This window comes from Pocillopora damicornis, chromosome 9 (genome assembly GCF_964200805.1).
Source record: "Pocillopora damicornis chromosome 9, jaPocDami1.2, whole genome shotgun sequence".
Taxonomy (NCBI): Eukaryota; Metazoa; Cnidaria; class Anthozoa; order Scleractinia; family Pocilloporidae; genus Pocillopora; species Pocillopora damicornis.
In genome coordinates, this window is record NC_142678.1 from 7618397 (window position 1) to 7631146 (window position 12750).

Genomic DNA, 12750 nt, shown 5'->3' on the forward strand with positions numbered 1-12750 from the left:
CTCCGTCTCAGAATTATCCTATTTAATCTTTACTGTTTCAATTGACCTTTATATTCGAGGGGATAATAACCAGTTCAGTGTCTTCTGTGGTTTGTTTTTCCTTTTAAGTCCGGCATTAGCGTGCCATGGTTATGGTTATATTCGATTTAAGATTTATATTGATAAGGAATATTATTTACACTGTGTTTGGACAGTTGGCCTTTGTGATCACAGACGGTAATCAAACCACGTCAAAGCCCTACACCAAACTTTCAGTGGCTTCTCAAGGAATGAAAAACAAAGGCGTAACTGTGTATGCTCTCGGCGTTGGCAATAAAGCTGCCCGTGTGGAGCTTCTGGAGATTTCATCTGGCCCACAGTATGTTTTTAGCTCGTCATCATTCGAAGAACTTCAAAAGCTCGTCTCACTGCTGACAAGAGAATTTTGTGAGGACAGGCTAACTATTACAACCACAGGTAAGTGGCTTTGAACACGGTTATGGCAGTATCCTTGGATTGTCGAGGTCAGAGTGTACTCGCATAATTTCGCCTTTATGACATTGTTTTTTTTTCTTTATTGGTAAGTCTGCTTTTGGAGATGACTGCATTTCTAGAGCTTTCAAATGTTTCTGACTTTCCTTCATTTTAATCAACAGTTCCAACTCCACCCTCGACAACACCGCCTTTGCCAACTACCCCAGGTACTTATATGGAATTTTCTTCAAAATTGCTTTCAAACGTCAGGAGAAGATAATTAATAAGGAAATATTTTCTCATCAAATCTCACAGATCTTTGCCAAACGACGGGCTGCAGAGCTCCATACAATATTGGCTGCCGCGTAGTAGACAATAAGGTGGAGTGCATTTGCCCAGCTTGTCAGAATATATATCGACCTGTTTGCGCAACAGACGGTGTCCAGGACTTAAACGAGTGTTATCTAAGACAACAAGCTTGTCAGGGAGATATTAAGGGCGTAACCGTTGCCAAGCAGGAGCCTTGTGGTATGTTTACCATTCACTTGTTAGTGATTTGGCTTATTACTTACATTTTCACCTCTCTTATTGTCAGTGTGTTAAAGAACTAAGGGCCTGTTTGCATGGAGGTGGGGGGCCCCAGGTAGGTGAGGTAACCCGCCTAGGTGGGGTAACCCGCCTGTCCATATAATTTCTTATTTTATCTTGATCACGTTTACATGATAGGTAAGGTGACCCGCTTAGGCGGGTTGCCCGGTCTGCCAGGTAGGGTAACCCTGTCAGCCGGGGTGACAATTTGCCATGTAAACGTCTCAAGGTGGGGTAACCCGCCTAGCCGGGGCCGCGTTCATGGCAAAAAGCTCAAAAGCGAAACATGTGTGTTTTAAAACTTTGTACATTTCCAAGCCGTCTCATGACAGAAATCACCCGAAACCGCAACGGACACACAAGGAGTGTAAAATGTTCACATTTCGGAATATTTAGCGTTGTAAATCGACCATATTTCGTTTCCCAAACTATTCCGTATAACATATTAAGTCAACGGTTCCTCGTGTAACCTGACACCGCGAAACACAACACGTGACGCTTTCATGAATAAATACATATTGTGCGAGAATTAATCTTTCGTCTTTCTCAAGATGTGAGCTTGAGACGCCTCTGCTCAAACTCCATAATTACGAGCGCAACAGCAACCTCAAGAAACCTCACCTCAGCACCCCGGGGTTGTAAGATTGCATGTAGACGCGTTTTATTTTTCGACCACGGCTAGGCGGGTTACCTCACCTCACCTTCATGCAAACAGGCCCTAATACGCTAAGCCACCATTTACCCTTTCTGGTAACACCTTGTTGTTTTCATATAGAAATCAGCATTCTAATGTGGAAGCACTTATTTACCCCTTATTTTCTTACGCAGATAAGGAGTGTAGCGCCGTTGTGGACATTGCATTCGTAATTGATTCATCTGGGAGTATCGGACGTAAGAACTGGGAGAAAATGAAGCGATTCCTCAAGGCTTTGGTCAGTAAACTTGATGTTCGTCGCTCTGCCACACACATAGCAGCTGTTGCATACAGTAACAATGCCGTAGTAGTTACAAGATTTAGTGACATCCAGAGCACAATAGAGGTAAACCGAAAGTTAGATGAGATGCGTTGGCAACGTGGCTTCACTTACACGGACAAAGCTCTTCTCCTAGCGGACAGAGATCTGTTTCAGACAGCAAACGGGATGAGATGGCGAGTACCTAAGGTAAGGACCGTTTAAAACCTTGTGTTTTTTTACCTTTCAAAATTAATTGTTTTTTTTAAATACAAGTAACGCAGCCCCCCCCCCCCCCAAAAAAAAGGAGGTCATCTCCGTCTTGAAATTATCCTATTTAATCTTTTACTGTTTTAATTGATCTTTATATTCAAGGGAATGATAACTAATGCAGAGTTTTCTGTAGTTTGTATTTCCTTTTAAGTCCGGCATTAGCATGCCATGGTTATTGTTGTATTCGCTTTAAGATTTATATTGATAAGGAATATTATTTACACTGTGTTTGGACAGTTGGCCTTTGTGATCACAGACGGTAATCAAACCACGTCAAAGCCCTACACCAAACTTTCAGTGGCTTCTCAAGGAATGAAAAACAAAGGCGTAACTGTGTATGCTCTCGGCGTTGGCAATAAAGCTGCCCGTGTGGAGCTTCTGGAGATTTCATCTGGCCCACAGTATGTTTTTAGCTCGTCATCATTCGAAGAACTTCAAAAGCTCGTCTCACTGCTGACAAGAGAATTTTGTGAGGACAGGCTAACTATTACCACCACGGGTAAGTGGCTTTGAACACGGTTATGGCGGTATCCCTGTATTATCAAGGTCAGGGTGTACTCGCATAATTTCGTCTTTCTGACTCTGTTCTTTTTTTCTTTATAATGATAAGTTTGCTTCTGGAGATGACTACATCTCTAAAGCTTCCAATTGTTTCTGACTTTCCTTCATTTTAATGTTTAACAGTTCCAACTCCACCCTCGACAACACCGCCTTTGCCAACAACCCCAGGTATTTAAATTTTCTTCAAAATTACTTTCAACCGCCAGGAGAAGATAATTAATTAGGAAATATTTCTCATCAAATCACACAGATCCTTGCCAAACGACAGGATGCAGAGCCCCATACAATCGTGGCTGTCGTGTTGTAGAGAATCAAGCAGAATGTATTTGTCCACTCTGTCCCGATATTCGGAAGCCTGTTTGTTCGAACGATGGTGTACAAGATAAAAGCTTGTGCAATTTATTTCAGCAGTCTTGCCTGGGAAATATAGTAGCTTATTCAGTAAAAACAGGACCATGTGGTAGGTTTTCCGTCGTAATTTATCTCTTTGTATATGCTAATTGTTTCATGTTGTATAATGACAAAGTTAGTTCATATTAGGAATTCCAATTTAGTTTTTGTCATTTTTTTGGTTTGTTTTTTTGTAGCTTAATTTTTCTACAGTTTAGTGCAGCTTTTACTGATTTAACATGCTAGAAAGGGGGTCATGTTATTAACTTCATTCGATAGAAATCTTAATCCATTCGATCGAAAGTAAATATTGACCTAGATTAAAACATATAGAGGGTTTACTTTGATTTTCACGCTGTTATCACGTAGACAAGGACTGTCGTCCGCTATTGGACATGGCTTTCATCGTCGATTCATCCGCAAGTATTGGCAAGACAAACTGGGAAAGAACAAAAAGGTTTCTGAAAGCTTTGGTTAGCAAATTAGACGTTAGTCCTGGGCGTACTCACGTGGCAGCTGTAGCTTACAGTACTGATCCTACCGTGATTATGAGATTCAAAGATGTTCAGGATACAGACGGGGTGAATCGAGTGCTTGACGGAATGCGTTGGCAGCGTGGATTAACCTACACCGACAAAGCTCTCCAGCTCGCAGACAGAGATATCCTCCAAACTTCAAACGGCATGAGGCCAAATATAGCGAAGGTAATCATCTTTCGACAGCAATCTGGATAATAGACCAGGAGTCTACCTTATTAAGAGAATATCAACTGTTGATATTCTCTTAGCCTTACTAAATGTTTCATGAATTAATTTTACTTCCAGTGCCTTGCGTCCATTAATGCTTTAAAGAGATTTAAGTCAGAAATAAAGTTTAAAACTAAACAAATAGATGTTTAAACTAGCAATTAAAGTTCCTTAATGGCGCCCTGAAAGAGATAAGCCTTTATAGCTTTCCATAAACATGTGTATTCATATCTACCTCTAACAATTTCAAACCTGGTCGTTCTGACCCGATTCATTATATATGTTTCTTCATAGTTTTTGAAATTTGCCTTTAACTCAAGCCTAGCACCCTTGAATTTTATTTCGTCTCTTGTCTCCGTATTTTTTTCACAGTAATTTTTCCTTGCACTTAAGGCGAATCCGATAACTTTTTGACTGCATCCCTAACAATAAATTGAAATAAGCCAAAAGTCTGTTACTTTTTATTGCTGTTGCTCTCTTGTCTTATGTTCGTTTAATATGCACCCCCATAGATTGTCATTGTTATCACTGATGGGAAGCAGACGAAAGATGGACAATATACCAGCCTCCCGGAGGTCTCCGAGAGAATCAAGAAAAAGGGGGTCACGATGTATTCTATCGGTATCGGTAACGGAGTAGATAGAAATGAATTGGAAGAAATTGCGTCCAGTCCTGATAAGGTTTTGACACCCTCGTCCTTTGGAGAACTTCAAGCAATTGCACCACAGATGCGAAAAGCGATATGCCAAGGTATGTATCAATTCGCGTGAATTAATTGCATTTAAAGTTTTTTTCTGTATTTTGGATACTGTTGCTGTTATTTGTGACCCTCCACGGGATTTTAGGGAATAGGGTGAACGCACACTCACCGCACACTAGCACGCTAAAAAAGAAAAGAACGAGCTTTTAAGACGTTAGCTGCGTGTAAGTTACTTGCCTCATTAACTTGGTAGCCATTGTCTTGCTTCGCACGGTAGAAACAAAGGAACGTGTTAAGATCTTGTTTGCAACTTCGCACGATATAACACGGTGACTGTGCCAATTTTGTAACACGCCTCTTAGCTTGTAAGATGCCAAGATCGGCGTACAGTAAATAATACGCGGCTTCGCTCGGAGAGCTTCGTTTTGCTAACTCGTGGTCAGTTATTTATTTTAAAAATGCCGGTTTGCAACGAGTGACAAAAACAATTTTGTCATTCAAACACTAACTGCTCTAATACCATTTATCGTGCGATATGTCCCCAGACAATTTTAAGCCAAAGTTATTGCTTGCAAAGCTATAGGCGCTGCAGTTTACGTGATTTTAATCCTAAGCACCCCTTTTAGGTTGAGAAAGGGTTGTATGAGACTCCTGGAAAAAAGTTGCTTTCCTAGCACTTTTTTCTTCTTTCAATGAAATTACTGTTCAATTTGCGATTATAAATTTCTTTACAAGATCCCGAGGCCAAGTATTTAGCCGACGTTATTTTCTTAATGGATGCATCCAGCGGAACTGCCTCTACATATACTACAGAGAAAGATCTCGTCAAGTCTCTTGCCAGGTACTTAAACATCGATCCAAAAGGAACCCGAGCAGCCCTTATTGTGTTCAATGGCAGACCTTCGGTAATCTCTGACTTCGAAAGCTTCAGATCACTTACCGAGTTTGAATCGAAGGTTGATGAAGTTCCTCATTATGGAGGAGACCGCAGTGTTAGCGATGCTTTACGGGAGGCGGCAGGGATGTTTCCGAAGTCTCCGTCTTCTGTTTCCAAAGTCATCTTTCTTGTTACTTCTGGAAAACCTCTGCAACCGCAAGACAAGAACTCAGCTGGTGATGTAATCAATGAGCTGAGCGCCATAGGTGTGAGGACGTATCTTGCGCTGGTTGGCCCTTCCGCCAAAATTCAAGATTTTAGATTCTTAGTGGACAAGACAGAAAGTGTATTTACCGTAGAATCTAACGGTGATGTTCCTAAACAGGTCAATCAAGTTGGAAGTTACATTTTGAGTGAATCGGGTAGGTCCTTTTGTATTAATGAGTAATGAAAACCTTATGCCTAATTAATAAGCCACTGATATAATTTTCAAAGCTTCTCCAGATTTGACCGATATATATATCTTTCTTTTCGTAATGGGCTGAGGTGATCGTTAATTTGTGTGGAATGCAATCACGACCGTAAACATACCGAAAGGTACAAAATTTCAACGAAAACCTTTTATTTCAAATTCGTGGGTTCGCGTACGAATCTGTACTAAGTTGTTCTTCGAGAGACCTGGTTAGGGATGGCCAATCCTAGCATTAATTTGGACATAGTATTAGCAAAGTCGTGTATTGGCCTGCAATGGATTACAATTTATGACTTTGAAAAACTTGGTATATCGTTACATGGATAAGAAGCCGTGATGAAGCTTTCTCAAAGTTTTGTTGATTTCGTTCAACAATGTAATATTGTGTTTTTTCTCTTTTTTCACAGTTGCACCCAAGAAGCTGAATCTTTCGACGTACGTATTGTTTGTTCTTGACTCGTCCAAACAGGTAACTCCTGTTAATTTCAGGACTCAAAAAGAATTTGTTAAATCCATGATGAGCCGACTAAACCTCTATCCGGGCGAAAGCGACTCTCGAGTTGGACTTATGGTTTACAGCGAAGAAGCAACAGTACTTTTGAATATAGATAATCGGGAAAGCAAGTCCGCTTTGGAAAGAATAGTGGATAATCTGCCACATTTAAAAAAAGGCAGAAGAATTGACAGAGCTTTAGAAGCGGCGACCAACGTCCTGAAAGACGTCGGCACTGATAACCCGAAGTTTGTTATCTTGGTGACCGCAGGCCGACAAGAACCAGATGCTAAGTCATTCGCTGCAGCTGTCAAACCTCTACACCAAACTGGAACGAAAACACATATCTTTGCGGTTGGGGGTGACGTGGATCCAAGTTACTTCCAGGGAGGGGATAAAGCTAAGACAAAAATTTTTTCCGTTCCTTCTTTCACCGACCTCCCTCAAAAGACAGCAATGCTGACGGAGGACCTTTTGAAAGAATACGGTACGTGGATTTCCGTTGTTATAACTACCTACGAAGGAGCCTGTGTGATCTGTAATTATAATTCGTTTCCACCAAAGATTCGAAGATTTAGAATTCTCCTTTTTATCAACAGAACATCTTTTAGTGGAAACATACCCCTGATTTTTTTTTTCTCGTCTCTGCAAATTCTTAAATGGTTAATGTATTAAGGATATGCGGGTAGTTACTTGCTGGTTACTTATGGGTTGATTCTTTCCTCCAAGGGCTTAGGTGTAGCTTCGTTAATGGACACTTAAACAATTCATTTAAAAAGCTGATTTTTAGTTTAAGATGTTTAACAATGACGGGAACTCTGACCCTTAGTGTACTATCCGACTTTGGAGAATGGACCAGAGCAGAGATGATGTAGTGATGACAGCACTCACCGCTCACCACTGTGGCTTGTTTTTTATTTCCCTGGCCTGGTGTCACTGTGACATGGGCTTTGTAATCTCGTCTTTTTCGTGTTCCTGCTCAACGAAGTTTTTTCACCGGTTTACATTAAAACCATCATTTTAAAGTAGATTCGAACCAAAATTTACCTGAGGCAAGGAATCACCGAGTGTTCAATGTCAGAGCACATTTGTGCTTTATTTTATTCCTTCTATTCATTTATTAATTCAATTATATTTTGTGGGTATGTGGCGTATAATACCACTCGTAAAAACTGTCTCTCTCTATTGTCCTTTCCAACTCCAAAGTCTTTCTATATCAGTCGGTCTCTTTGGAATTTTCAGGCGAAATAAAAATCTTTGACTGTGCCTGATGTCACAAAAACTTATTACAGTATTTCTTGGGATAAGCAGTAAAGCACCCAGGAAAATGTCCAAATCCCATTTTGGTAACTACTATCTGACTAATATATATATATATATTTTTTTTTTTTTTTCAGTTGCTCCACAATCTACAGGTAAGAACACTGAACACTTGGTGGAATTCTTCTCGTGATAGAAAGAAAGGAAGGCCCCCAAACTATCGCAACAAGTCAATTAAACCACGAAAGAAAAATCTTGCAACAAAACATACTTTCAAGAAGTAAATCTGAATGTACCGGGTACATTACGATAAAAACCAACCGAGAGTTTAGCGGGAGATCAGAACAAAAATTAACTGTTAACCTTAGATAAATCCTGACTGCTATATAAGCAGGAGGCCTCCGGTTTGTAGTTATACACCACAGTGGGACTCGCAATCAGGCGGTAAACTGTTGCTACTCTCAACATTGTCCGAAAAATGATTTACAAACAAATTATTTTTTCAGTTGCTACCACAACTACAGCTCCAATCCAAACAACGCCTGGCCCTACAGGTAAGAACCGTAAGGCCGGTCATTTACACAAAGTCTAACCCAAACCACGTTTTTACGCAAGCGGTGGGCTTCGTGTACTCTCTATAAGAGGGTTGATTTTAGTCAATAAATTTCCTTCCACTCTTAGCTTACGATCTTCGTGTCACTGTTCACAAAGTTGAATGTTCAGAGAAAAGATTCAACTAAAACGAAGATATTTTAGAACGCGGTTTTGTTAAACAACGGCTAAACTTTACCGAACGACTTAACGTACAACCAACTCTTGATTAGGAAGAAACGAAAACCTTTGAACTATATGAACGTAGCGTTACCAAAACGCTTACAGTCCTTTTCCCGAGAGAAATGCGAATCAAGTTCAATTTTCTAGCTCTAAATCAAATGTAGCTGCAATTTAAGCAACGGGCCCAGATGTAAAGTAGGGCTCGCAGTTTTATTTTGTTCAATTAATAGCTTGGGATTTAAGTGGCATACCATTGCTGCTCTTAACATTTTTTCAACGTAGTTCCAAGTTGGTGGCAAACCCCCTTTGTGGAAGTACATACATTCTCAACAAATCAGTACAAAACACAACGTGCAACAAGCTATTCACGAACAACTAATTGTGTCCTTTACATTCTAAATTATCTAACGACAAGTTGCAAGCTACAACGATGTCACAATAATGTATTCATCGTGCTCCACATCACTCTGGCTAAACACTTGTATAAAAGGATATGTTCTAATGAGCTAATTTACCTTTCAGATGGAGATTCCCCTTCAATGGACATCGTCTTTATTGTAGACACATCTAACCGCGTCACCCAAAGTGACCTAGAAAAACAGAAGGAATTTGTAAAACTCATGGCTCAGCGGTTCGATGTTTCTCCTTTTGCTTCTCATGCTGCGGTGTTCAGTTACGGCGACAAAACCATTTTGATTGGTGGATTATACGACCATGTTAGAGGAAAACGGTTCGAGGACAACGTGGACTCTGTGACTCTCCTTGGAGGAAAGAGAAACATCCAGGAAGCTCTGAAAGAAGCTACGGACTACCTTGCTATTTTTGGACGCCAAAACGCTTCCAACGTTGTCTTTTTGATAACGTACGGACGACAGTCTCCAGAGCTTGGTTCTCAACGATTGCAAGAGATAGTGCAAAATGTCAGGGACACTAATGCAATCCTCTATGTCATCGGTGTAGGTGTCGACGCCGATGATCAGCAGCTAGGACTTATTGTAGAGAGTACAACTGACTTCTTTGAGATTCCTCGGTCTGGTGATTTGAAACTTAATGTGCCATCAATAGTTTATTATACAGTTTCTAGAGCTGGTAAGTTTTAGCAAGATGGACTGCTTTGACGAAATCACTAACTTCGTGTGTTCTGCTCCAATTCTGTTAACCCTTTGACCCCTAAGAGTGACAATATCACCCCTGAATCAAACATTAAGGTCACAAGAATAAAGGAAATGATCACAACCAAAGAAGCCCTTGATTGTCAATTAAATTTTCCTGGTTTGCACCTTAGGAAATTTAAAGGGAACATTATGGAGAATATGCATAATGATGTTAGGGTGTAAAGACTTAAAATAGCTTCAAAACCTAAAATTCTGATAGACTGTTACGTGAAGCTACAGGAGCATTTTCTAACAATGAATGAATGTGAAAAAATTATGGTCACCTTTTCTATGAATGGATTTCTACGGCCAATTGATCTTGAGACCCTTTTCTTGATAGTACTTGATATTTTGCATAGACCGAATGAGCACTAATTGCATTATATGAACGTCCTCTTTTTTGCTCCTTATAAAAGAATCCAAGACGCCAGAAGATTACAAAGCTGAGGTCATTTTCGTTATGGACTCATCTTCTTTGGTTGGACAAGTAAACTATCGGAACCAAAAAGATTTCATCAAGGGTTTGGTACGAGCGCTTAATCACAGTCCCAACTATACACAGTCAGCCGTCATCATATATGATACATTTCCTGAGTTCGCCATCCGCATGGGAGCGTACCCAGAAATTGGTCCCTTTTCGCATACTGTCGACAAGCTTCGATACCTTGGTGGACTAAGTGGCGGGCTAGATTGGGCCTTGAGATTTGCACCAAGAGGTTTTTCCCAAGACGAGCCTGACGTGCCGAAGATTATCGTATTGATTGCCACAACAGATTCGCAAAACCCAGCAAACATAGATTCTCTGTCAGCTACACTACGTAGACAAGATATAAATATAACTGTCCTGGGTATCGGATCTGAGTCAAACTTTCCAAATATTCGCCGTCTAGTTGCTCGACCAGAGGACTTTGTGACACCGAAAGCATCTGAGTATTTACCAAGTTACGTTCCAACGGTTGTATCTGCAATTTTATCAGGTGAGTGTGATCTACGTTATATATTCCTTTTATCCACTAAAGGACAGGAAGGATTGGCAGTTTCCAAGTAATTTCGGAAGAGAATCTTCTACATTGAATTCAAGCTCTAGTCTTGACTTTCGTGTTAAATTATAAAAGGAGACGCATACTACTTCTGCTTCTAAACGAATACAATTTATATCTCCGCGTCTAAAAAGTAGTTATAAACATTTTTAAAACTACTAGCATCGTTTTTAAATTCCAAAGACTAACCTAAACGTTCTGAAATTAACTTCATAAACAGGAAATAGCCCAAATAGAAAGATATGGTTTCTGGAGTACATTTTTCCTTTAATCCAAAACAGGTCATCACTGGTTGTTTCCTTGATAATCATAGAGGTGCCCAATCGAAGAGGAAATGAAATTTAGTCGCTGCGTTAGTTGCCTAATCATAGTAAATGTTATGAACTATGGGCTAACCGAAGAGTCTACACTAAAGCGTGTTAAACACCTTAGACGTGACAACCTACCTCAAGCTACAAGAAAAGCGGGTTTAATATCAAATATCAGTTTAAGAAGAACGCCTTTCGATAAGTGCCATAAACATAAAACTGACGATTTTCGATAAGTGCCATAAACACAAAACTGACGATTTATATTGATTTACTGCACATTGTTTATATTCAAACTGCTGTGTTAAAAATGTTTTTAGAGAGCATTTACCTTTCATGCTCTCCAAACATCCCGCGTGCTTCATGGTAAAGAACGAACGCTGCCGCATAAACCAATTGTGAGCTGGAAATACATTTACTTTAATGTTAAGCAAAAATCTTATCGATGAATATTACCATATATTACTTTAAAAATGTGCTTATTAATCTACAACTTGTCTACATGATCATGCACTTCGAACTCCGACGCTGTAACAAAACAAGGTTCGGCAAATCTTACAACAGACGGAGGCTGGGGCCCATGGAATGAATGGAGCAAATGTAGCAGGACTTGTGGGACTGGACTACGGATCAGAGAACGCAGATGCGACAGTCCTAGGCCACAAAACGGAGGGGAGCGCTGTCAAGGACCCAGTCAGCAGTTACGAAATTGCAAAATCGAGGCTTGTCCCGGTACGTCCTCGTCAGTAAATGAAAACTGAATCCGATAATAGTTCTGCTGATGATAAAAAATAAATGATAATTATCATCATAATGATAATAATGATAGCGATAGAAACCGTAATAACAAATGATATGGAAAAAAAAATAATGTCAAATAGTTACCACGACCGTACTATGACGAAATGAAAATAGGGCCCGTCAGTCAGGAACCACATTCGGATGCTCTGCTAACATATGACACTGTCATCCAGGCGTTAAACCGGTGTTTTCCATCTTGGATAATTAATTTTACAACTTCTAACTTAGGCAGTTAGGTGGTTAACTGTTGCTGCTCTCAACGTTTTCTAACAAGTGATTTCACTAAAAAATGAATTTTTTCAGTTGCTGTCACAACCCCAGCTGTGATCCAGACAACGCCCAGATCTACAGGTAAGAACAGTATGACACTGTCATCCAGTCGGTATACCGATGTTTTCAACCTGGGATATTCATTTTACAACTTCTAACATAGGCATTCAGCTGGTAAACCGTTGCTGCGCTCAACATTGTCTCTACCAACAATTGACACTGTCATCCAGGCGGTATACTGATGTTTTTAATATTGGATATTTAATTTTACTGAATAGTGCATGGAGGGTGGGGCCCTTGGAGTGGATGGAGCAGATGCAGCAGAACCTGTGGGAAAGGATCACAGATCCAAGAACGCAAATGTGACAGTCCAAGGCCACAAAATGGAGGGAGGCAATGTCAAGGACTCAGTCAGCAGTCACGGGAATGTAAAATTAGGGATTGCCCCGGTGAGTCCTCTTCCCTATATGAAAAGTTTTAAAAGATTGAATTATTTAAAAAAAAAAAAAAAAGCAAGTGAGAGAGAGCGAAAACCGAAACTCGTCGACATTGATTTTCATCGTTTTTTTTTTTTTCTGAGAGAAAAGTTAAAAGTCGCTGACGTTAATTTCCTTTTCCATGAAAAAATGAATCTTAC

General features: G+C 40.1%; 1 protein-coding gene across 2 annotated transcripts in view; it reads left to right on the forward strand.

Moving 5' to 3' along the window:
- Positions 1-12750, forward strand: part of LOC113684571 (uncharacterized) — a 46547-nt gene that overhangs the window by 23469 nt on the left and 10328 nt on the right. For both annotated transcript variants that reach the window (XM_089183318.1, XM_089183319.1), the window contains 18 exons: positions 195-456; positions 636-680; positions 769-981; positions 1870-2204; positions 2505-2766; positions 2952-2996; positions 3079-3288; positions 3588-3922; positions 4477-4714; positions 5400-5963; positions 6421-6993; positions 7904-7921; positions 8273-8320; positions 9063-9629; positions 10111-10671; positions 11586-11774; positions 12147-12194; positions 12392-12562. In XM_089183318.1, the coding sequence (XP_089039444.1) occupies positions 195-456; positions 636-680; positions 769-981; positions 1870-2204; positions 2505-2766; positions 2952-2996; positions 3079-3288; positions 3588-3922; positions 4477-4714; positions 5400-5963; positions 6421-6993; positions 7904-7921; positions 8273-8320; positions 9063-9629; positions 10111-10671; positions 11586-11774; positions 12147-12194; positions 12392-12562 (4684 nt within the window). The remainder of the gene's footprint in view (positions 1-194; positions 457-635; positions 681-768; positions 982-1869; positions 2205-2504; positions 2767-2951; positions 2997-3078; positions 3289-3587; positions 3923-4476; positions 4715-5399; positions 5964-6420; positions 6994-7903; positions 7922-8272; positions 8321-9062; positions 9630-10110; positions 10672-11585; positions 11775-12146; positions 12195-12391; positions 12563-12750) is intronic.